This window comes from Rhinatrema bivittatum, chromosome 6, assembly GCF_901001135.1.
Source record: "Rhinatrema bivittatum chromosome 6, aRhiBiv1.1, whole genome shotgun sequence".
Classification (NCBI taxonomy): Eukaryota; Metazoa; Chordata; class Amphibia; order Gymnophiona; family Rhinatrematidae; genus Rhinatrema; species Rhinatrema bivittatum.
Genome location: NC_042620.1, coordinates 143,482,175 through 143,506,561, shown reverse-complemented (window position 1 = coordinate 143,506,561; position 24,387 = coordinate 143,482,175). Strand labels below are relative to the sequence as shown.

At 45.5% G+C, this 24,387-nt stretch overlaps 1 protein-coding gene across 2 annotated transcripts in view; it reads left to right on the top strand.

Moving 5' to 3' along the window:
* The first annotated feature begins 8,004 nt into the window (after positions 1-8,004).
* The window catches only part of LOC115093777 (3-hydroxyisobutyryl-CoA hydrolase, mitochondrial-like), a 295,490-nt gene continuing 279,107 nt past the window's right edge, over positions 8,005-24,387 (top strand). The window contains exons 1-2 of one of the 2 annotated variants that reach the window (XM_029606024.1): positions 8,005-8,181; positions 16,649-16,691. In XM_029606024.1, the coding sequence (XP_029461884.1) occupies positions 8,150-8,181; positions 16,649-16,691 (75 nt within the window). In that variant the 5' untranslated portion in view covers positions 8,005-8,149. The remainder of the gene's footprint in view (positions 8,182-16,648; positions 16,692-24,387) is intronic. The other variant, XM_029606023.1, reaches the window with a different exon arrangement.

Sequence of the window (24,387 nt, the reverse complement as noted above, 5' to 3'; positions counted from 1 at the left end):
TATTTTATTTTTTATTTATCAGTTTTAAACAAAATACACAAAGAATAACTTTGTTTGAAACATTTTCATGAGATACAGGTTTAAAAAATAACAAGAAAAATAATATAATCATATAATATATGACTCTAGACATACTCCTTCTCATATTTTATATCTCAATAAATTTATATAAGCAACTTTGGGGGGGCGTATTTACTATAATTGAGAAGATTTCTAAGTCACAATCAAAGAAACATTGACACAATTCCTACACAGATTTACTTTCTTTTATTCTACAATGGGAGGAGGTTGGCTTTTACTAACCAGGAATTCTCTCAAGTGATCTTGGTTAAAGAAAACATATACATTATTAGAAATTTTTACCACACATCTACATGGATAGCGAAGATGGAAGCTCGCTCCTAGTGCCAACACTTCCGCTCTCATGGTTAAGAAAACTTTTCTTCGCAACTGAGTCGGCCGAGATAAATCAGGAAATAAACAGATCAGTTGGCCTAAATACAATTCTTTCATATTCTTAAAATAAGCTCTCATTATAAGACTAAAGTCCTGTTCTGAATATAATGATATGAACAAAACAGCTCTCTCTATTACTTCTACTTCTGAATTTTCCAAATACTGGGTGAGATTCGAAAGATCAGGCCTATTTTCTTCTCTTAAAGAAACATTACCAGTTCTTTGAGTTAAAAAACTGATTTTCTTTACTGGAGGTATTTGCTCAGATGGAATCTTTAAGGCCTCTTGAAGATATTTTTTAAAAGTCACAATAGGTATTTCACCCAAAATCTTGGGGAAATTTAAAAGTCTGATGTTTAAATGTCTAAGGAAATTTTCCACAGCTTCTAAACGCCTTGAGGAAACCAGGGAGTCTCGCACTAGGTTTGTAGATGTGTTCTGTAATTTTTCCACTTCCTGCTTTAGTGCCTGTGTTGCTTGCACCTGTTCTTGTTGTGCACGAAAGCTGTCCCCAGCAAATCCAATTTTCTCCCCAGATTCACTATTTGAGAAGTTTGTTCCTTTATTAGTTTAGACATACCTGCCATCATTCCCCAAAGGTAATCCATGGAAACAACCTCAGGTTTGATCAAATCCTCTGCCTCCAAGTCGTTCAATCCAAACTCTCCTGCTGGGCCGCGTTCTTCTCCAACTATAGAAGTCACACCTCCAGCTGCTCCTCCTTCTAGGGGATCCAGCACTCTCAGCAGGGAGGAGGTAGGGAGTTCTCCTGAAACTTCGCCGGTTCTTCCCGCGGGCACAGGCGTTCCGATAAGATTCTCACTATCTATCGGTGTCGGTGCAGAAGCGGCAGGGTTCGGTGAGGAAGCAATTAGAGGTTGCTTAGAATCCGGCGGACTTAAGGTGACTTCCCCTGGCGATATCGTGGCTTCTCTCCGCAATCCGCCAATGGGGCTCACCACCGGTTGTATCTGTGGAACGGCTGTGTACTGGGTGATTAAACGCTGCTCTGCCACTTGACCAGGGTCCGCCGGGAAAACCCTGATCTTGCCCTTGCGTTTATGCGGCATAGTTGATTCCCAAGACCAAATTGTGGTCTAGATATAAAATAATAGGTAATAGCAAGTCGGGAGCTGCAACAGCACAACCGTCTACGTCGCCATCTTGGGAACGCCCCCCTAGTGAAACTTAATAATATAGAGACACATGCAGATCCCATATTTATAAAATCCCTGAATCACTGAAGCAGTTGGTAAGTCTAACAAATTAGAATGTGGTCAAAGATCTGCAGATATGAGATCTCTGATATTCTTCTTGCAGGCAAAGGCTACTGCGGTACAGGCTCCAATGAAGGGCGGAATCCCAAAATTGTCCAATGCCCACTTGCATAGCCAAGGGTGAATGAGGTAATATATAAGTGACACAATACTGTCTCTCTGTAATCAAAAGGTTTTGTTGTAAGATGGATTAATAATCTGAATTTCCTTATCTGCTTGACCAGTCTATTATACTTGGGATTATCCTGCTCCTCAGCTGCTGGAGACAGATGACATACCTTCTCTATGATGTCAGGCCTTGCATAAAAGGGGAGGGGTCAGAGGATCTTAGCAGTAGTTCTGCTCCTGCAGCTGCAGACAAGAGTTAACAGACTTCTCCTTACTTCCAGAGTCAGCATGCAGCCCCGACCTGGAGCACCTAGGACAACAACTTTTCAGGGTTGATTTCTCCAGTGTAGCTGTCTTCCAGCCTTGGGTAGGCCCTAGGGTGTGGGTCTCTGCTCCCAAGGGACTGAGGACCCCCTAGGAGGGCTCATCTCCCTAGGGAGTTGTGGCTCCTTAGGGATTTGTCTTCCCAGATCTGGGGTTGAGGTCCTTTCTCTCTCTCCCTAAACTCTATCTCCTTCCCCTCCTGGCAATAAAGACTGCTTGCTTTCCTGCCTTCCTCTCATACTCTGCAACAGGCAGACTATGGCAAGGGAGTCCCCAGCAAGGCATGGACTAAATTCCCCAGAGATGGAAAGTACCTGGAAAAGAGGCTACACGAGGGGGGGGGGGGGGGGGGGGGAGAATGTGCTGCAATACACTGCATCTGAAAGGGAGTGAGACAGGTGTAAACCGTGTGATCACAGGCCAAAACAAAAAAGTGAGGTGAGTGCAGTGTGGCTTCTGCAAACAAGCCTAACAGAGGGGATATTCCCGGCAGAGCTTGGTCTAGCAGTTGAAATAAAGTGATTTCAGCATGCACAGGGGCTGCAGATGCAGAAAAGTGCCCAGTGTAGCACAGGGGCTGCAGATGCAGAAAAGTGCCCAGTGTAGCAGGCTTGTTCTGCTCAGTCTGTGATGATGGCTTGGAGGCAGATTTCTGTGAAGGACCTTGTTAATGGGTGAGGGACCACAGGAAGGTACAGCCAGAATAGAGGCTTCAAGCATCCATGTGGCGGGAGACACCTCAATCCTGGCCCAGCTAGCAGTAGCAGCAGTCCCTTTCTCTGAAAGGGACACCAAGGGGTCTCAAGCCCTGAACTGGGCTCTGACCTCAGAGGGGCACCCTAAAAGGTTCTTCCCCGACGTTCTTCCCCGACGTTCAAGTAATGTACCAAGCCTTCTATTATATGCAAAAGATAAGCATAAAACCTAGGAATCCAAACCCATAGGCACTAGGACTGTAACTCCTAAGCCCCGGGATCCGGACTCGGGTGATAAAGAAGGGTCAGGCGAAGAGGCACCCCTAAGTTTGCCTCAGAGCTCACAAGAAGAGGGGCAATACTCGGGAGAGGAGGAAGCCTCCTCAGTAATCCGGTTGTTTAGAAGAGGGGAGTTATCAGCCCTTTTCACAAGTGTCTAGGCAGCCTTGAGAATATCAAGACCTGAGGCTGAGGTCCAGATGGAGGGTGATCCTGCGTTGGGTTCAGCAGATTTAGTCCGCTTAGAATTGGGCTTGGCCTTCCTGGCAGATAATTATGATCTTATCAGGTTGTTGGCCAAGTCATTAGCTTTGGTGGTGGCAACCAGAAGGCTGTTATGGCTCAGAGGCTGGACAGCAGATTCAGCATCAAAGGCACGGTTTTGCAAAATTCCCTTTAGAGGAGACCTCTTTTTTGGGGAAAATCTAGAAATACTGGTGAAAGATCTAGGAAAGACCAGGCCTCAAAGGTTGCCAGAAGACAAGACCCATTGCAATGCTTGAGCGTTTAGAAGGCAGGTCAAGTATCAACAGAAAAATAAGGATATAGGGACCTCGGTGTCACAAGGCCCTAGAGGTAGATTCCATTCCTTTCAGAAGGTTAAGAGGTCAAAGATCAACTTGCCCGCTTCAGCAGGTGGCAGTCAACCTGTGCAATGATATGTTGGGGGCCTTTCTATTAACAAACCCATACACTGATCACCTAACGAGATATGGGTGGAAGGATCCCATATTCACAAGAATCTAAGCATGCTATATTTAAATTTAGGAGAGTCCGCTATCAGGGTCGCCACCCTACATTTAAAGGAAGTCATTTATTTCAGCTAAGTACAGCAGGACAGGAAGGTGTTCCTGTAAAAGTGGGAAGGCTTGGAAGTGGTAGTTCCAAACCTGCTCTGAGGAAAATTGGGGAAAGTTTAAGTTTGTTGAATAGCCAGGCTAAGGTAGAACAGGGTTGTCTGACCTACACAGAATTTGAGTTTAAAAGGTCCCACGAAGAGCTCCACATACAAGGCTAGACAGGGCAAGCAAGGCATTGCTCAATCAGCAAAGTAAAGGCAAGAGCCAGAGGACCCCTGTGGGGGACCCTGGACCCAAAGGCAATCTGGGGGAAACCCAAAGGGCCCCAAATCATTTGCTACCTGGTGCACATGGACCAGCCTAGGCCAAGTCTGTGATACTGGAGGCCAAAGGATTGGGGGCCTTAAGCAGCCTACTCAGCAATCAAAAAGGGCCAGGTCCTGGACGCAGAAGGAGTTCCAGCTTTTTCCTAGCCCTTGAGGGGGAACGACTGCTAAGCAGAGGGCATTCACAGACAGTAGGAGCCACAATGCTCAAGGCTTGCAAAACCTTGACCTCTTTAGCCTATATTAGGGTCTGTAGGTTGTTTGAGGTGGTCTATTGGGGGGGAGAAATGTCTCCCTGAGGGCAGACATCGTTCAAATCCTTGTCTTCATGCAGAAGGGACTGGACAAGAGCTTAGAGTACAGGTGGCAGCCATTTCATATTTTTGAGGCCGCATAGCAGGTGCTAAGGTTGCTAGACACCCAGATGTGGTAGGCTTTCTGAAGGGGGTGAAGCACATCAGGCCACTCTTCAGATCAATTTTTCCCCTATAGGACCTTAACCTGGTCCTGAGATCATTGCCAGGAGCCTCCTTTGAACCCCTAATGGGGGCTTCTGTTAAGGACATCATTAAAAAACAGTTTTCCTGGTTGTGATATGCTCAGCCAGATGCATTTTGGAGTTGTAGGCCCTCTCATTCAGGAAACCTTATGTGGTAATATCACATCATGCCAGTACCATCTTTCTTCCCAAGGCAATCTCGGCCTTTCGCCTAAATCAAAAGGTGGTGCTGCCAGCTTTCCTCAGAAAAGAAGGCAAAGGCGATGAGGAAATCTGCACCTATTAGATGTCTGGAGTGTGGATATCTGAAGGAGACTAATGAATTTAGGAAAACAGACTATTTGTCCTCTTTAGTGGTTCCCAAAAGGGAGACGCAGCCTCTAAATCCACCATATCTAGATGGATCAAGGAGGCCATCTCTTCAGCATATATAATCAATGGCAAGCAGGTCCTATCAGTCCTGAAGGCCCATTCCACGAAAGTACAGGCATCCTCCTGGGCAGAGGCCTCATTAGTCTCCCCAGGGGAGATCTGTAAAGCTGCAACCTGATCATCCCTGCACGCCTTTACCAAGCACCCAGGCTTGATGTTCAAGCAAATGTCAGGGCTGGGTTACTTAGGAAAGCCCTGTTTTCCTCCCACCCTACATAGGAGATTGCTTTTTTAAATCCCAAGTGTAATGAATGGTCTAGCAGACGATAAAGAATGTAAAATTATACTTAGCTGATAATTTTCTTTTCTTGAGTGCTGCTAGACCAGTCAAGGCTCCACCTGGAAAGGCAGGAGCCATCCGTGGCAGCTTCCTTTCCTGGTTTCTTCTTGCTTCCTTTCTCACCTTTGCTCTTCTACATTCCCTTTATGCTCTTCCAGGATGGAGGGACGACTGTGGAAAAACTTTTTTTTAAAAAGGGGGTACTTCAGGAGGGTTCTCGTCCGATTGCTTTGACAGCAGTCTATTGATGAAAACCTCTGACCGCTCCCCCTTTATGCAAAGTCTGACATCATAGAGGGACAGCACGCCTTCCGTCTCTGGCAACTGAGGAGCGGGAGAATCCCAAATGTAATGGACTGGTCTAACAGCACTCAAGGAAAGAAATTATAATTTCACCATAGTGCCCTCTTAAAAGCTTAACATATACAATACTGCAGATAGCCCTTCTCTAAATATCTTGTGTATGCCTAAATCTTCTGTTTCTTCACTAAAGAACATAACTGACAAAGTCAGAAAAACTGACTTATAGACAAATTGCGTTTAAATGTACCAGGGTGACAACTCTCAAAATGTAGCAAGATATTGAATTTTCTCCAGGACCAGAATTGGTTATTTACTCTTTCGGACAACAGAAGGACTAGGGGGTCGCTCCATGAAGTTAGCATGTAGCACATTTAAAACTAATCGGAGAAAATTATTTTTCACTCAACACACAAACTCTGGAATTTGTTGCCAGGGGATGTGGTTAGTGCAGTTAGTGTAGCTGGGTTTAAAAAAAGGTTTGAATAAGTTCTTGGAGAAGTCCATTACCTGCTATTAATCAAGGTGACTTAGAAAATAGCCACTGCTATTACTAGCATCAGTAGCATGGGATATACTTAGTTTTTGGGTACTTGCCAGGTTCTTATGGCCTGAATTGGCCACTGTTAGAAACAGGATGCTGGGCTTGATGGACCATTGGTCTGACCCAGTATGGCAATTTCTTATGTTCTTTACAAACTCTGCAGAGTTGTTTTTATATGAATGGATTTGCTTACTGTTTTGTTCCAGTTTATAATATAGTAAAAAACAAACAATGTTAAACATTATCACTACTTCACAGTCTTGTATTTATTTTGCTTTATCAGTCACCAGAAGCTGAGTATACATGTACATTTAAAGCTAAACGTTTGGAATAAACTCATCAACTTGATTTCCTCCACTTTCATCATATTCTCTCAACAATGATGAAGCTTCCATAATATTTTTCTTTTCTATTTTTGCAAATATGAAAACATTTGGCACAGTGTAAGAAATCAAGCTGAAAAAAGTAGTGCTCTGATCCCTGATGAAGTGGCAGTTCAAGGTAAGTCTTTGAGCACATCAGCAGCTCTGATCTGGTTCAATCCAAATTTTTCTTGAGACTGCCATGATCAGGTCTGGAGAGCTTTTCTTGAGGCCAGCATCAATTGCTCTGTAATAGGGATGGCAAATTGCTAGACTCTCCTTCATAGGTTTAAGTTTTAAAGTTAGGTTGAAGAGTTGTAATATGGACAGGGCCATACCTTATTCTGATATCAAATTCTGTTAACCCACTGAAGTTAAGATAGCTGCTGTTACAACTCTTCTTGTTCAGCCCTATCCCTTTTATTTTGATTCTACAGAACAAATGCCATAGATGTGATTGTTACTGCCAACACAAAAGAGACCCGACAAAAATGTCATTCTTATCCACTCATCTTTCAGATGATACCATTTAACCTGGGACAAACCTAGACGCTGATGTCAGACATCAACTGAAAAATATAGTTAAACTCTCAAAAAATGGAGACAACCTTTTCTGACCTGTATAATTTTTTAAATTTAGCACAAACAGTAAACTTGTGCTCACTTGTCCCGTTTGTCCCATAGACAAAATGGGAGATATGACTATTGCTGAGCACATCTGGCCCTTTGTATAAATATGTTTGCTCCTCCGTCTGAGACCAAGTAGCCTGTGAAAGCTGTTGGGGTTCTTTTAACAGTAAAACTCAAAACGTCTCAAAACAATCTGAGATTGTATAGAAAATGTTTACAGACTAGGTAAGAGACTAAGATACAAAGAGCACAAACTGCCATTACATCTTTTTTTCAGTATGCCTTGTGCGTGGCAAGATGCTTGTGGAACATATAGCAAAATTACTGTTTCTGTATCTTTGCGTTTATCCATTGAGGAAACTGAATAAAACAATAACTCTCACCAAATGCTTATTAAAGTGCTAGCTAGTTTATATTTTTAAAGACATTTTCAAAATGTTCCTGTCTGGTATCCCTCTCGTTATACAGCACACTGCTTTGCTAAAAGCAGGAATCACATTCTAAACACTCATTTTTTAACTTTTAGAGCTTTTCCTCCGATAAACTTCAGTATCTCAGTGCGCAAACCTTTAGCTTTTCATTTCCTCTGAAAACTACCCGGCAGATACCCCGTATATAGGAATTCAGAAACATCCTTCCCTAAAGCAGGGTGACCTGAAGCTTCTGTGACAGATTAACACGCTAACTAGCAGACGTCAATGCGTCATCACCCTGCGCTGGCAGCTGCGTCGGTTCACCCTACTCAGTAATACTGAGTCGGCACGGCTGGATGACGTAGCCGATACCTGTTTGCTTGTTACTAGTGCCAAGGCGTGTGGGGAATCTTTGGTGACTGACATGAGTGCCGCGGTGCTTAGTGCCCGTCTCAGGTAAGTCAGGGAGGCAACTGTCTGATTTTCTCTGATATGATGCTTATCTACGGAAAACAGTGCCAAGCTAGAATCCTTGGAATTGAGTTTTATGAACCCAAACCCTTCTAATTCCGGCCATTTAGACAAGAAACAACCGGGGAATATAAATCTGGAAACATCTGGACGACTGTGCACCTTTTTCACAAATAACTATTTTTTCATTTTGTACCTATGGCTCAGTGACGTTTTCTGACATACCCGAGTTTGCATGGAAGGCTTAAACGCCTTTTTTTTTTTTTTGCCGGCATGCAAACAGGATAAGCTAGAATCGGCAGATCTGAGGACTATTCATTGAGGATACCCTGCAATTCGTATCTGTTTGTGGCGTTTGAGAACCTGCTAATACAAAAGCACTGTGCATTTGAAGGCTAATTTTCAAGCAGCTTTGCCGGGGTTAAAAATCGTCCTGTCACTTAGAACCGTGCTGCAAAAGATTATGAGTGGAATTGCAACCAACGTGTTCGGATTTCATTTTGAAATTTCCGTGTCTTTTTTACAGGGCTAACAGCTGCCTGCACGTAAACGAACATTTTCTGCTGGCAAGATTTACTGCCAACGCAGCAAGGAGTTTTGCCAGCAGAAAATGTGCATTTCAAATTGGGAGTACTGTTTAGGACCCTTGCATGGAAATCCTACGCAAATAATGGCATTAAGTAAGTAGTACTCTTAATTTAAATAAACCCAACGAATGAAAGTATAACCCACCACTTACCAAAAATGAGGTAAAGAGACCATGCTTAATCGGAGAAAAAGTGGGATATGCAGCATTGTAACTTTACTTGATAGTCACTCTCACTGCTCAGAATCTCTGGTGTATATTTAATCATTGGTCTCCACAAAGTAGGCTTTTTTAAATACTTTTTTAAATTTGCAAGTAAAACGAGCATAATTTATCTGAGCCTTGTTAAAGAATCTTCAGTAACTTATTTCAAACACTAGAGCTGGATCAAAAAACAAACACCAAACAAAATAAACGTATCTTCCTCAGTCTGCAGTGGCATGCTGGCTCCTTTTTTTCCATGCATTCTTAGTGGGTTGTTAGCTAAAGAAAAAACGAATGGGGTGGGCTGCTGTGCCGTAACCCTGAGAAGGGAGGCTTGACTTACGGGCTTTTTAGTAGATGCAAAGTCACAGGCTGATGCAATAATATGAGTGTTAAACTGTGCTGGTTTTCAGATAGAAAGAGATTTAATGAAGGCTATTCACAGGAATGTTGTGAAAGGGGAAGTGCTGCTTCTAGGGGATTTTATTCTTCCACGTGCTGCAGTATCTGCAGTCGGGATGTCTCGTGGGGGTCAGGAGGCCCCCCACAAGCTGGCCAAAAGTTCCTGGAGGTCCAGCGGGGGTCAGGGAGCGATTTCCCGCCGCGAATCGTTTTCGTACGGAAAATGGCGCCGGCAGGAGATCGACTGCAGGAGGAACCCTCGCTGAACGACCTCCTGCAGTCGATCTCCTGCCGGCGCCATTTTCCGTACGAAAACGATTCGCGGCGGGAAATCGCTCCCTGACCCCCGCTGGACCTCCAGGAACTTTTGGCCAGCTTGTGGGGGGCCTCCTGACCCCCACGAGACTTGCCAAAAGTCCAGCGGGGGTCCGGAAGGACCTCCTGCCGTCCAATCTTTTTCGTCTATGGCCACCGCCATTTTTCGGCGCCATTTTGGAAAATGGCGCCGGCTGAAGACAACAAGATTCAGGAGCAGGAGCCCGTTCCGGACCGCTGCCGTTCCGGACCGCCGCTGGACCCGCAGGGTATTTAAGTTATTGGGGGGGGGGGTTCGGGAGGGTGGGGGATTTAATTTAAAGGGTCGGGGGTGGGTTTTAGGGGGTTTTAGTGTGCCGGCTCACGATTCTAACGATTTATAACGATAAATCGTTAGAATCTGTATTGTATTGTGTTCCATAACGGTTTAAGACGATATTAAAATTATCGGACGATAATTTTAATCGTCCTAAAATGATTCACATCCCTAGCCTGTATATGGGAAAGAGAGTATGTGTGTGGTTGAGAGCCTGTGTGAGAGAGAGAGCATAAAGGTTTGATGAATGACCCAGTCTGATTGTAAGCCCTCTGGGAATAGAAAAGTGGAATATAAAAAAATCTAAATAAGTAGAGTATTGTCTGTGCAACCAGTCGCATGTAACCTGCATTATTTGACTGATTTGATGAAAGAAATGTATCTCTTGAAACGTAGTAATAAATATTGTGCACTGGTTTAATCAAAAGTTTATGATTTGAAATTTGTTTGCTGATTTTTCATTCTGTTATAACCTGTAATATACTGCTCCCTGGTGGTACCTTTTTCTAATTGTCATCTTTTACAGGATAATTGTAATGTGACCTATTTTATTTATTTATTTATTTGTATGGGTTTTTTTTATTCCGAAGTATTGGTGTCGGCCTTCACTCCGGTTTACAATTATAACAACGATTTACATTAAAACATCAGGGAAACAAATATAACAACGATTAGCATTAGAACATCGGGGGGAACAATAGAGAGACAATTAATATAAAGTAACACTGGTAAATGCTTGATAACATTGCCAATATAAGGACATTAAGTAGCGTTATAGGTTGATCGGTAAGTATAGTCAAATTTTAGGGTTCTTTTAGCTTAATGCATTAGAGGGGATTTCCCGGTTAGGTTTAGGAGTACGATGGGGGTGATATACAGGAGGTAGGATATTGGTTACAATGAGGATGGAATGTTATAATGATGTTAGGATGTAAAGAGAGATATTAGGAGAATGATTGACTGGCGGGTATTGTCATCTTGATAGGTTTATCCTATCCCATCCTTGTAGGCTTGTTTGAAAAGCCAGGTTTTGAGCAGCTTCGTGAACATTTTGGTGTTGCTTTGTAGTCTTAGGCTGTCTGGTAGGGTGTTCCAGAGATGTGGTCAAGCAATTGAGAATGCTCTTTTTTGATATGCTGGGACTCAAAGTCCATAACAGTGCCTTTTAAGAAATATCCTTTATTTTCCATCCTGAAGTAAAAATACATCATCTAAATTGGGGCTTATGTAGTAAGCATTTTTCAGTGGAAACAAAGTGGAAAAAAAACTTCTTAGTTTATCAGACCCTTTGTGTGCTGTACTAATGGAAGACTTCAGAGTAATCATGAAATAAATGGCTTGTAAAATACATTCATTTAATTTATTCTAGACATATGCATACTTCCTCAAAATACCAGGGTTGTAACGTATAATAAGCAGGACCCTTGGTCTTCTGCAATTAATTGGCTCTGGCAAGAACCACAAAATACAACCTTGGCCGCAGAATTGGTTGGTCACCATCTAATTTTCCATCTCCCACATTGTTTAAATTGAGAGGAGGAAAAGATGAGTGGAAGCCCTTCGCTTTGCATCCTCTTCTTCTGTCATTTTGAACCATATGAGACACATAGTTTGACATAGTTCAAGGTGGCAGAGGAAGAATGTGCTGCCATTCGCCTAGTGATACTGCTGACTAATCAACATGGAGAGAGAAGAGTGGGCTAGAGAGGAGCTAGGAGGATAGGGGGGTGTAAAAGGGGAGAATTGGGGTCTATCTGTATTTGTATTAGCACTTGGGATGGAAGGATGAGTGAGAGGTGGTGATGGAGAGTTGGAGCTAAGAGGGAGGTTACTACCCTCACCCTCTTCCAGATCCTAGCCCCAGTCTTTCTCTCTTGCTTTCATCCCATCCTGTATCCTCTTGCCTTTTCTCCATCTCTGAAAAAACTTCTTCCTTTCCTGATCGTGCTACCAGACCAGTGTACTCTTGGGATTCTCCCTCCTACCAGCAGATGGGGGCAGAGCGTTTCACTTCTCTCTGTGATATCAGCTGTATATTGATTGGCCCAGAAGGGAGAATGTCAGTAGTGTTCTGCCTCCAGCAGGTGGTGAAGGGGATTCCAGAGTTTTGTTGGTCCAGGAGGAGAGTTAGGCTCCAGGGCACTGGCCCTTCTTAGGGTCAATTTCCTTGGAAACCTGGGCAGGGTAGCACCCATGGGAAGGCAGTCTCTGTAAAGTCTGTTCATCCCTTCCCAGGGCAGCCAGTTGTTAAGGTCCTCTGGCCTCCCAAAGATTTACATGAGGTTAAAAAAAAAAAAAAAGAGGGGGAAGTAAGTGTGGCACAGCCCTTATGGAGAAGGGTAGAAAGTGTGCCAAGTGTGGAGCCAGGTGCATCCCTTGCATTGCCTGCTCCTTTTGCCGCAACTGTCAGAGAAAAGCCGACCATGCTGGAGGTGTGAGGCGGGGCTATCAGTAGCGATCAGTATGCCACTGCAAGCATATCTCTCCTGTTTTGGAAGCAGTAACGGGATGCTTGTGTCACTCAGTGACATTAGAAGGAGCAGGCCCAGCAAAACAAAGGCAGAGGCCGGGATCCCCATAGCAGGAGGAAGAAGGCAAATTCTCCACCTTCATTCTGGCAATGCCACAAGCACATCACCAGATGATGGGTAGGCAGGCACAGCAGGCACTCCCCTGAGAGAGAAGGCAAGAGCCCACCCCTTGTGGGAGGGGTGGAGGCCCCAGATGAGGAAGAATAGTTGGAGACTTCCTTTCAGGAAGAGAGAGCCTGGGATGAGGAAGACTAATTTAAAGAATTCAGCCGTGATGCTCTTTAGATCAGAAGAACTGGGAATTTTGATTAGCAAAGTGTGTCAGGTATTGAGCCTAAAAGAGGAACAGATCAAGGATACTAAGATGAGGGGGGAATCCCGTTTGACTGAAATAAACCAGCCAAGGCCTTCCCTATCCAAACAGCTATCCAGGATTTGCAATCAGCAGAATGGGAGTGTTCTGTTCCCAGCAGTGGGTACATTTTGGTATCTGTATATACATTGCAGTTTAACTGTGTCTAGTGCAGTCCTTATTTGTAACCCATGATAAAAGCCTGTGAGCTCTGCCTTTAAGGGGAGTTTTGCCTTTAAGAGAAACTCCCTCCCCCCTGCCTCTCTCATTGGGATGGGTGTGCATGCCCTCTCAATCTAACTTGTCTTCTTAAGTGCCTTATTAGCTCAAGGAACTGCTACCATTGGATCTCGCCCTCTAGCCCCAGCTTGTTGGGATGTTTCCTGTAAGGGGTCATTTTCTATGCGGATTGCATGCAATAAGGGACGTTTCGAATGCAATCTACTTGTGCAGAAATATGTCAAGCAGGCCAAGGGATCTATCCACCCTCCTGGATTAGGTAAAGTGGAGGTCCCAGTGGGCAGGGAAAACCTCTCCAACGATGGCCAAAATCCTGTCCATGCACAGAGTCTCTCCTCAGGGGAGATGTGTCCTCAGTGGTTTTTAAGTGTCTTACTAAGTTAGTAGATCTTTTCCGTGTAATACGATGGGATCCCTTTTGGGAGGGGATCCAAATTGGAACAGTATCTTCACAGGTCCTTAGATGGGCAGAAAAACACTTTCTCCCAGACAAAACAATTTTTTCTGGTCCCCAAAAAGGAAATAACACCAGAGTTACCCTTTGCAGCACCTCTGAGGGCAGGTCTTCCCTATCCTTTGGGCGTCTCGAACACTAGGGTTCCTTGAATCCAGGAAAGACCCATTTGTCCAGCAAGGCTCCTACCAAAAAACCTTCCTGTGAGGGAACCCTTACCCACCGAGGAGTGGATAGGCAGGGAAATCCTGGACCTTACACGCAGACTGCCAGCTGGGACGGCCAGAGGCCCAAGAGTAGGCCCCAAAACAACCCAGGCAAAATCTCCAACCCTCCTCCTGAACTGCAAACTTATACTGCCCCCAGAGCTCTTGGCAAAGCGCTGCTATAAAACTTCTGAAGTAGGATGTCCATTCCAGCACCCTCAAGGGGGAGGAGCTGCACAGAATGGATCCTCCCCTAATTATTCCCTCACTAACTGTACTACCATGACATCTCTTACTGGTAACCGAAAATAGCTCTCGGTTACATATCCAAAGTGGCCAAATCTCAACTGGGCATTCTGGTCCTTATCTGCCATAATTTACTATGTTATTGTGACTACTATGTGTGTATATTAAATGCTCTGGATTAAAAACACTAGTAAGTGTCTATGGCATGTGAGCTCTGCATAATACAATTGCTTCTCCAAAAAAATCAGGGTTTTGTACCCAGCACTGTGCTTTATGAAAACAGAGCATCTCTTTCAAAGGTGGCACAATCCTAAGAGTTTTATTTTCTACATGGCCACACCCCAGTGAAGAACCTTCTGGTGAGAGTGTACATCTTCCTCTGCTCAGCTTTCTCAATGTGCTATCACTCTCCTGTGAATGATAGCACATATCCGAAGCAGCCTGTGAGGGAGTCAGTTGGACCGTTAGATGATCGAGGGGTTAAAGGGGCACTTAGAGAAGATAAGGCCATCGCGGAAAGATTAAATGATTTCTTTGCTTCGGTGTTTACTGAAGAGGATGTTGGGGAGGTACCCATAATGGAGAAGGTTTTCATGGGCAATGATTCAGATGGACTGAATCAAATCACGGTGAGCCTAGAAGATGTGGTAGGCCTGATTAACAAACTGAAGTGTAGTAAATCACCTGGACCGGATGGTATACACCCCAGACTTCTGAAGGAACTAAAAAATGAAATTTCAGACCTATTAGTAAAAATTTGTAACTTATCATTAAAATCATCCATTGTACTTGAAGACTGGAGGATAGCAAATGTAACCCCAATATTTAAAAAGGGCTCCAGGGGCGATCCGGGAAACTACAGACCGGTTAGCCTGACTTCAGTGCCAGGAAAAATAGTGGAAAGTGTTCTAAACATCAAAATCACAGAACATATAGAAAGACATGGTTTAATGGAACAAAGTCAGCATGGCTTTACCCAGGGCAAGTCTTGCCTCACAAATCTGCTTCACTTTTTTGAAGGAGTTAATAAACATGTGGATAAAGGTGAACCGGTAGATATAGTATACTTGGATTTTCAGAAGGCGTTTGACAAAGTTCCTCATGAGGCTTCTGGGAAAGGTAAAAAGTCATGGGATAGGTGGCGATGTCCTTTCGTGGATTGCAAACTGGCTAAAAGACAGGAAACGGAGAGTAGGATTAAATGGGCAATTTTCTCAGTGGAAGGGAGTGGACAGTGGAGTGCCTCAGGGATCTGTATTGGGACCCTTACTTTTCAATATATTTATAAATGATCTGGAAAGATGACACAAAATTGTTCAGAGTAGTTAAATCACAAGCAGATTGTGATAAATTGCAGGAAGACCTTGTGAGACTGGAAAATTGGGCATCCAAATGGCAGTTGAAATTTAATGTGGATAAGTGCAAGGTGATGCATATAGGGAAAAATAACCCATGCTATAATTACACAATGTTGGGTTCTATATTAGGTGCTACAACCAAGAAAGAGATCTAGGTGTCATAGTGGATAACACATTGAAATCGTCGGTACAGTGTGCTGCGGCAGTCAAAAAAGCAAACAGAATGTTGGGAATTATTAGAAAGGGAATGGTGAATAAAACGGAAAATGTCATAATGCCTCTGTATCGCTCCATGGTGAGACCTCACCTTGAATACTGTGTACAATTCTGGTCGTCGCATCTCACAAAAGATAAAATTGCGATGGAGAAGGTACAGAGAAGGGCTACCAAAATGATAAGGGGAATGGAACAACTCCCCTATGAGGAAAGACTAAAGAGGTTAGGACTTTTCAGCTTGGAGAAGAGATGACTGAGGGGGGATATGATAGAGGTGTTTAAAATCATGAGAGGTCTAGAATGGGTAGATGTGAATCGGTTATTTACTCTTTCGGATAGTAGAAAGACTAGGGAGCACTCCATGAAGTTAGCATGTGGCACATTTAAAACTAATCGGAGAAAGTTCTTTTTTTACTCAACGCACAATTAAACTCTGAAATTTGTTGCCAGAGGATGTGGTTAGTGCAGTTAGTATAGCTGTGTTTAAAAAAGGATTGGATAAGTTCTTGGAGGAGAAGTCCATTACCTGCTATTAAGTTCACTTAGAGAATAGCCACTGCCATTAGCAATGGTTACATGGAATAGACTTAGTTTTTGGGTACTTGCCAGGTTCTTATAGCCTGGATTGGCCACTGTTGGAAACAGGATGCTGGGCTTGATGGACCCTTGGTCTGACCCAGTATGGCATTTTCTTATGTTCTTTTACTGAGCCAGAGGATTAGCTTTAAAGCTTTCAATCCATCTAGCCAATCTGTTTTTCAAGATATCTGTAATGAAAATGCAAATATATATCTCATGCATATTCATCAGCATCCTGAAAACTAGATAAGTTAGTTGTGTCTCCAGGACTGGGTTGAGATCCAAGCATACCCTGAACCTAGAGGCTAGCATGGGGTTTCTGTGAAGCATAGTACTAAAAGAAGAGCTTGTTTATTAAGGAGTTTAGCGCCAGGATGGATGTGTTAAACATGTTTGTAGGTTTCATTCATGTGGTATTCCTGATGCTGATGCTATTTTCTCTTTCAGGCTGAAGCATTTTCACAGGCTGCGAGTTGTTCTCCAGCATGTAGTAAGTATGCAGATCTGTAGACTGAATCATGACAGTGAGTAGGCTGCTCTAGTTTCTCATTCATGATTACTGAGTCTTCCTGTGTGATCAAATATGGCTAAATTCAATGCAAAAATATGATGCTGTTGATTAAATTTGCATTGAAACAAACACAGTAAGAAAATGCCGGCGTTTTCCCCCCTGTTTAGTCCCCTGGGAGATGACAGGAGGAGAGGAGCTGGATTAGGAAGCAGAGTAGCTCTTCTCTGCTCTGTCCACCTTTGCATCACTCTGTTCCCTGCATATGGTTTGGGGGGGGAGGAGCTATGACAGGAAGCAAAGGTCTGCTGAGTGAGATTCGGGGCTGGTCAATAGAGGTAGGATACAAGTTCTGTGCTCATGTGCCATAGCATGGGTACCCAAGGGTTGTGCCTCAGCTGTATTGCCCAGGGCCCTGTCTCACTCAGCAGAGAACAGCAGTCTGCTCCCTAATCCAGCTCCCTCCCTATCTGGGGACAGGAGGTGAGGGGCTGGAGCGGCCACAGAAGCAAGGCCTCATCTTGCTGTGCAGGGGAGGGGGTGGCATTGGGGGTTGAGGGAGGAGGTGAAGCTTGAAAGGAGGGGTGAAGTGCACAGGTGATGAATGCCTGGATGATCTGAAGGGGAGATGAGGAGGGGGTGAAAGCTTGGGGAGCGTGGCATGAGAGGGGAGAGGAAGGTACCTGTGTGTGTGTATTGGGGGGTGGCTGTGGGAGAGCAAGAGGCAGAAAAGCACCAGTGGGGGAAGGAAGGGAAAAAGAGAGAAATAAAAGCATCACTGGTGTGACTTTTAACCCTCAGTGGTCCTTTTCACCCTCTCTCCACCTCGTCCCCCGCTGGTGCTTTTCACAAGTCATGTCGGTGGCAGAGAATGCACGGCAGGTAAGAGTGATGCTTTTTATGCCTCCTGCCAGCAGGAGGGGCCGAGATCTGCAGCCAGTTGCAGAGGATCTGGACTACTGTGGGGGTAAGGGGCTCCCTAAAGTGCAGGGCAGCCCCAGTTGACCGCTGCCTGCCTTCTCTCCGGCCCTAAGGATTGCCCCGCATCCGAGTACCAGCAAAAGCATTGTGAAAATGTTAAACAGATCTTTCATTTTTCCTGTGCATTAATTCATCTTTCAATCTCTGGGAAGACTTTCTGAAAGAATATGATTCAGACAATAGTCGATGATAGTGATATTGTCACTTCTCTTGTAAGTGACAAAGTGCTCAGAGAAGTATTTGAGCAAGTTCGTAGTTTAGGGCCATTAAAAAGTAGGCTAAATGACAGCAGGCACTTTGGCACTATTGGTCAAATATAGTAAGGGTTTTAAACATTTTTTCCATTTTTCAAAAATCTTTGAAGGAAACTCCATAACACATTTGGCTGTATGAGTGCAGTAACACAACCCTAACCTGCTGCTGATATATATTTTTTTTATCATCTTGTTATATAAAATCATTTAAACTAGCACTGTTGTGTGCTCATGATTTATATTCAGACAACAACCAACAAGGACTAAATTGCACAGGCTGGGTAAAGAAATAAGTGTGGGAGTAATTTGCTAATTGCGGCTGTTACTACACCTAACCAATTAGGCTTGATACTTCACTTTGATGCAGCTCCAGCACTGCTCTCTACATCAATGGCGGGGATGGAAGGAAATTAAAACCAAAAAGTTACCAATAAGGGCCCTGACCTCAGCGGTCAGATAAGTATGAGAAAAATAAGTGTGAAAGCTTGCTGGGCAGACTGGATGGGCCATTTGGTCTTCTTCTGCCATCATTTCATTTCTATGTTTCATGTGACCTGTACTTGACTGTACCACGGCAGGAGTGCCAAAGCACTATCTTGTAAAAAAATATCATTTGAAAACCAAACATTAAGGCTGTCTAGTAAAACCTCTTTAAATATGCAAGCGATTGCAGCGCAGGCTTAGACAAACAGTGGCACATCATGTGGTGGCAGCAGCTAATCCTGTACCCTTGCTGCTTCATGACTGTAAGCAGATCAGACCTTCTGTCAGGGCACTCGAGGACAATGCTTAGAAGTACCTTGCTCTTTCAAGGACTCCCAAACAAGAGAGCGTTTCAGAGTCCTGGGCTCTAGGGAAAAATACACAGACAAAACCCCCCAAAAAACCAAAGAGCAGTGTCTGTGTGCGATTGGGCTGTAATAAGCATTCTCAGTAGATTCATTGTTGATCCCTGATACTTTGCTTTCATGTTCTCTCTTTATAGGTATGTGCATATGCATGCTTCGTAGTAAAAATGTTGTACTTGGGTAGACATTGGATCTCGGTGACTTGCACACACAGGTTGTGATGTTCAGGGGCGGCTTGGCCTGTCGGGACTTTGGGCATGCCCTGGTGGGCTGGTCCACCCAATCAAGTGGTTGGTGCTGGTCGCAGCAGCCTCATGCCTGCGGAGCTGCCGCAATCAACACTAGGCTCCCAGTGCTTCCCTCATAATTGGAGCCTCGTGCTGTCTCTATTTATATTTGGCCCGTTCTGCTGCATTCCCGGTGGGCACTGTGGCCTCCCGTAGCCGGTGAGAAACCAGACGGCCAGAAACATGATTATAGCGGCACTTTGTCCCTTTCCGCTGTCTGCACGTTTTTCGTGCAGTTCCCACTCCTCTCGCGGCTCTCTTGGTTCCTCTCCCCCACCTTCAGACGCCTCTCCTTCCTGTTTCTACCTCTCGGTGTGAGGTGGTCTGGAGGCAGAGCCAGGGAGAAGAGGCATCTGAAAGTGGGGGAGAGGATCCAAGAGAGCCGCAAGAGGATAGGGAACTGCGCCTCAAGTCTCCTCTGCCTATTCAACCTCTGCTACGGGCTCTGGCAAAACAAAAAAAACAAACCCAAAACAGTGCACTGAGGCTTTCAGCCTGCGATTTTCATAGCAAGAGGCAGCCCACAGAGACACCAATGAGCTGCAATGAGCCGGCGGACATTCTTCACCCCCTGTCTGCCCTTAATGAAGCCTGTCTGGTCTGGATGAATCAATGTTGGAAGTATAAGGGCCAGCCGAGCCGCCAGCACTGCTGCAAATATTTTTAAAATCGCTATTTATCAGTGAAATAGGGCGATAAGAGCCTACATCATAGGGGTCCTTCCCCGGCTTAGGGAGAAGTACAATAGTAGATTGGTTCGCAAGGCCACTTAAAGACCGGTCTTGAAGTAAGTCATTAAAGTAGGAGGTCAGGACTGGCAGTAACGGGAACTTCAGAATTCTATAAAACTCAGGGCCGAGGCCATCAGGCCCCGCTGCCTTCCCAACTTTCAGGGCATGGATGATGGCGTGTACTTCAGTCCTTAACCAGGGCGTTCAAAGCCTCCAACTGCAACTGCGGCCAAGGGAGGCCCTGAAAAAATGTAGCCGCAGCCTCCGGTGGACTAGGCTTCTCCCCATAAAGACTCTTATAATATTCTAAAAATCGGGCCGCAATTGCAGCAGGCGCAGATTGGTGGTGCCCCTGTCTATCCTTAATACTAGTAATGAGGGACTTCGGTCTCCGTGCTCGAACTAGATTGGCAAGCAGTTTACCTGGCCTATTGCCGTATTTATAGAGTTGTAATTGGTAGTATCTGAGGGACTTGGTGACCTGCTATCACTGCGCCCCGCATAACTGCTTTATCCGCCTCCCATAAGACTGTGGGTGATGTCTCTGGCTGTGTATTAAGGCGCACATATTCATCCCAGTGAGTCTGTAAATATTGATGAAACTGCTTATCTAACATAAGCCCGGGGGGCATTCGCCAGGAGAAGGGTGGCTTAGGAAACGTTCCCAGCGTGACACCAACCGACACCTGCGAGTGATCGGATACGGATATAGTACCGATAGTGGCTGTAGTCACGCTGGGAAACAAGAAATCGGAGAGCAAAAAATAATCCAGTCAGGAGTAAGAGCCATGGGGGTGGGAAAAGAAAGTGTAATCTTGCTCTCCTGGGTGCAGAGCCCTCCATACATCCACAAAGCCCAGCTCCTGGCTGTCAAAATTAGCGCCCACTCGGCAATCATTATGTGCAATAGGTTTAGGGGGTTTACAATCCTCCTGCTTATTCGGCACCATGTTAAAATCCCCTCCCATAATCACTGCGCAGGAGGAGAGCTCGGCCAAGACCCCCGTCAGATGGGTGAAGAAATCATGTGAATATACTTTTGGTGCGTACACATTGCAGAGAGCCACTTGTTGCTGGCAGCATTGTCCCTGAACTATAACGTACCGCCCCTCCACATCCTGCCACACTTTTTCCGCCTGAAAGGGCACCTGCTTATGGATTAGAAAAGCTACTCCCCTCTTCCGGGAGGAATATGAGGACGAGAAGCATTGCCCCACCCACTCTCTCTGTAGCTTAGCATGTTCCCCCCGTGGTAAGGTGTGTCTCCTGCAGAAACACTATTTGAGATCCCAACCGTCGGAAAAATTGCAATAGCTTTTTCCGCTTAATGGGGGAGTGAATCCCGTCTACATTAAGTGAAGTAAATTTAATTGTAGTCATTTTGAAAAATTAGGGAGGACCCAGCCACCCACAAGAGCAGCACAAAAAAATGCTACTTGGGTCACCCGTGGCTCCCCAGCCTCAGCCACCAGGATCAAAGGTGTTTGGCACCATAGCTTCAGAGAACAAAGCCAATTCCAACGCAACAAGAGCTTCTGCAGTGCACCTAGCCCCCGGACCCTCCCCCCCCCCATCCCCACAGCCATACACAAACATATTCCACACACCCATACAATCCAAAATTCCATATAAACAGCTCTTAAGAGGCACAGGCCTCTGACACCTCCTGCTGGCAGGGTGTGCCCTAGGCCCCCTCCGACCCTCCCCCCCTCCCCCCTCCAACATCCCGATAAGGTAAGAACAGGGCTTATAAACCGCATAAATAGAATATAAACAGTGATCAACATGAACAAATAAGCATGGCGGTCCCGGGTCACGAGAACGTGGCGAGATCCTGCAAAGGCAATGGTATGGACCGTACATCGGCCCCGCAGCCAGATGCCAGTAGATGGAGTGCAGGTGGACCGCTCTAAGTCCCCAGAGCACCAGAGCGCCCCCATCCGGAGAAGAAAGAAGGAATTGCGACGTCTCCTCCTTGGAAGTGAAGAACACTCTTTTATTCGCATGATGAACCTGTAGTTTAGCTGGGTACAGCAGGGCAAAGGTTATTCCGCGTTTGTGTAGCTCGGTACAGGTCGGAGCCATAGCCTTGCGCTACGCTGCGCTGCGCTGCCACTGTGGCTGAGAAATCGTTAAAGAGCAGAATGCGAGAGCCCATATATTCCAAAGCAGACTGCTTTCGAAATTCCCGCACTATCTGGACTTTGTGCAGCCAATTGAGAATTCTCGCCATCACGGGGCGTGGCCTACCTCCTGACTCCCGTTGCTGTCCCATTCTGTTCGCCTGTTCACAACGCAGCTGCCCTACCAAAGTAGAAAGCCCCAGGCGCTATGGCAGCCATTCCTCCAAGAACTTGTATAGGTCATTGTCCAGAACGGCCTCAGGCAGCCCCACTATTTTTAGGTTATTTCGGCGGTTCCTGTTCTCCTGATCCTCAAGGCGTTCAAGAAGTACTGCATGTTGATCAGTAAGCACTTGGACCTGCCTTTCAGTAGCTACAAGGCGGTCCTCCTGGTCTCCAACGCGCTGCTCCAAACCATCAAGCCGTCGTGCCTGACTCTCCACAGACACTTTTACCTCATCCATGGCAGATTGCAGCTTGAGCAGATGATCATCAAGGGCTGCGGATACCCGCGAGGAAATCTGAATCAGCGCGTCCTCAGACGCCAGCTGCGTTGGCCATTCGGTCCCGGACGCCATCTTGGGTTTCAGGCTGCGGCACTCCGTGATGGGTCTCGGCGGGCGCATACCATGCTCCCCGGCCCCAAAACTACTGGGGAACGGAGCGATCTGGCGCGCCTAGGTTTAATACTGTCTCCGGAAGAAAAGGAGATCTGTGCACCCAACTTCGTGGCATTGGTAGAGAATAGGTGAAACGGGGATCGCGGAGCTCGCAATCAGGTGTCCGCTTCTGGTAACAGCAGCCCTGGGAGTCCACAAGTCGACGTTTTCCGGCTATGGTCTCCCCGCCAGGTGAGAAGACAGGCCAATCCCTAAAAAGACTTAATGGAGGCGGGTGAGGGAAGAAAAGATCACCCTAAAGAATGTCCACACACACCCTAAAGAATGCCACACACGGCAAAACTGCATGGATTATCACCAAGGGAGTCACGGAGGAAGGGGGGCACACTCCGCCAGCCGCCATCTTGGCCACGTTAGTGCCTGTCCGGCCCCGCTCTTCACCTCCCCCTGTCCCCTGTTACCGTCGGCAGTCTTTCCTCCAAGGCAGTCGTTCGGTACAGGTTCTCCCGGGCAGAAGCACAGCCAGACACCATCCAGAGCATTTGATTAGATGAATTGGGACATCGGGTTGTGAGAGCGAGGTACGGCTGCGGCCGCCATCTTGGCCCGATCCCGTAGCGCTTTATTATGTTGCACCCCAGCCGCCTTCATGCAGCCTCCTCGGTATCGAAATGTTCACCGCTGGAGCCTGGACCCCTCAGAAGTCCTCCCACGGTGAGCTGCCACAGAAACGCCGCGTTTTAAGGGGGTTAGAGGGGGTAACCCAGAGGGGGGCTGCGGAGCTCAGTCTCCCGGCTTCCTTGCTGGTGACGTCATCGCCCAGAAGTCAACCCACTCTTCTTGATCTAACTTCTATAGTTCTTTATGAAGCAAGGAAAGAGAAACTTTCCTACGCTCAGAGTAAAAAAAAAAAAAAAAAAGTATCCACTTTATCTGTCACCAGCCCAACCAAGTCCAATATATTCAGTGAATGAATATAATGTCATAATTGCAGGAAGGAAAAAAAAGTCTAATGTTCTCAAAACCAAATCAAGTTTGCAGTTCTTGAAAAGGTAATATAGTACCATCACCCATCAACACATGTTGAATCTGTGCCACACCCCTCACCTTCCAAATCTAAAATTACTAGAGGATGAGCACAGCTAGAAATCTAAATTACCCTGAATGGGGAGAAACTGGGTGCAATAAGCAGAAATCTTCAACTGCCTTATAAGCGATCCCCAAGCCCAACAAAAGAATGGGATGATAACCCAGTGGGTAAGCGAACCTTTGGGACTTGTAAGATATATCTCAAGTTGAGGTTATCCATAAGTGTCAAGTCTTGCCTCTATGGCGGTAAAGGTGGCCCTCTCATACATCCAATCCCTTACCACCTGCAACAAACTAGCCAAATTGTATTTTTCCATATCTGATAGCCCAAACCCACTCTGTCTCCAACCTTGCTAACGCAATTCTGAGTTTTTTTTTCCCTGCCCAGAGAAAATGGAGAAGCAATGTATTTAAAGCTTGAAAATCCCTTCATAGCAGTCTGAGGGGCAATACTTGTAATACATATAACCATTTAGGAAATATAGCTATCTTGAAAAGATTGACTCTCCCACCCAGAGATAGGGGATAATTCTGCCAGATAAATTTAAGTTTGACAGTGAGCAAAGGTGTAATGTTAAGAGTATAAAGATGATTTAGATCTAAGGGGATGATGATGTCTAAAAATGCGAAAGAAACTCTCTGCCCATTTTAACAGACAGACTCTATCCCAGAAAGCTTTGAGTAATTCCGGTTATACCAAAGCTTCCGATTTCTCTTGGTTAAGTTTAAATCCAGAAAATCCCTC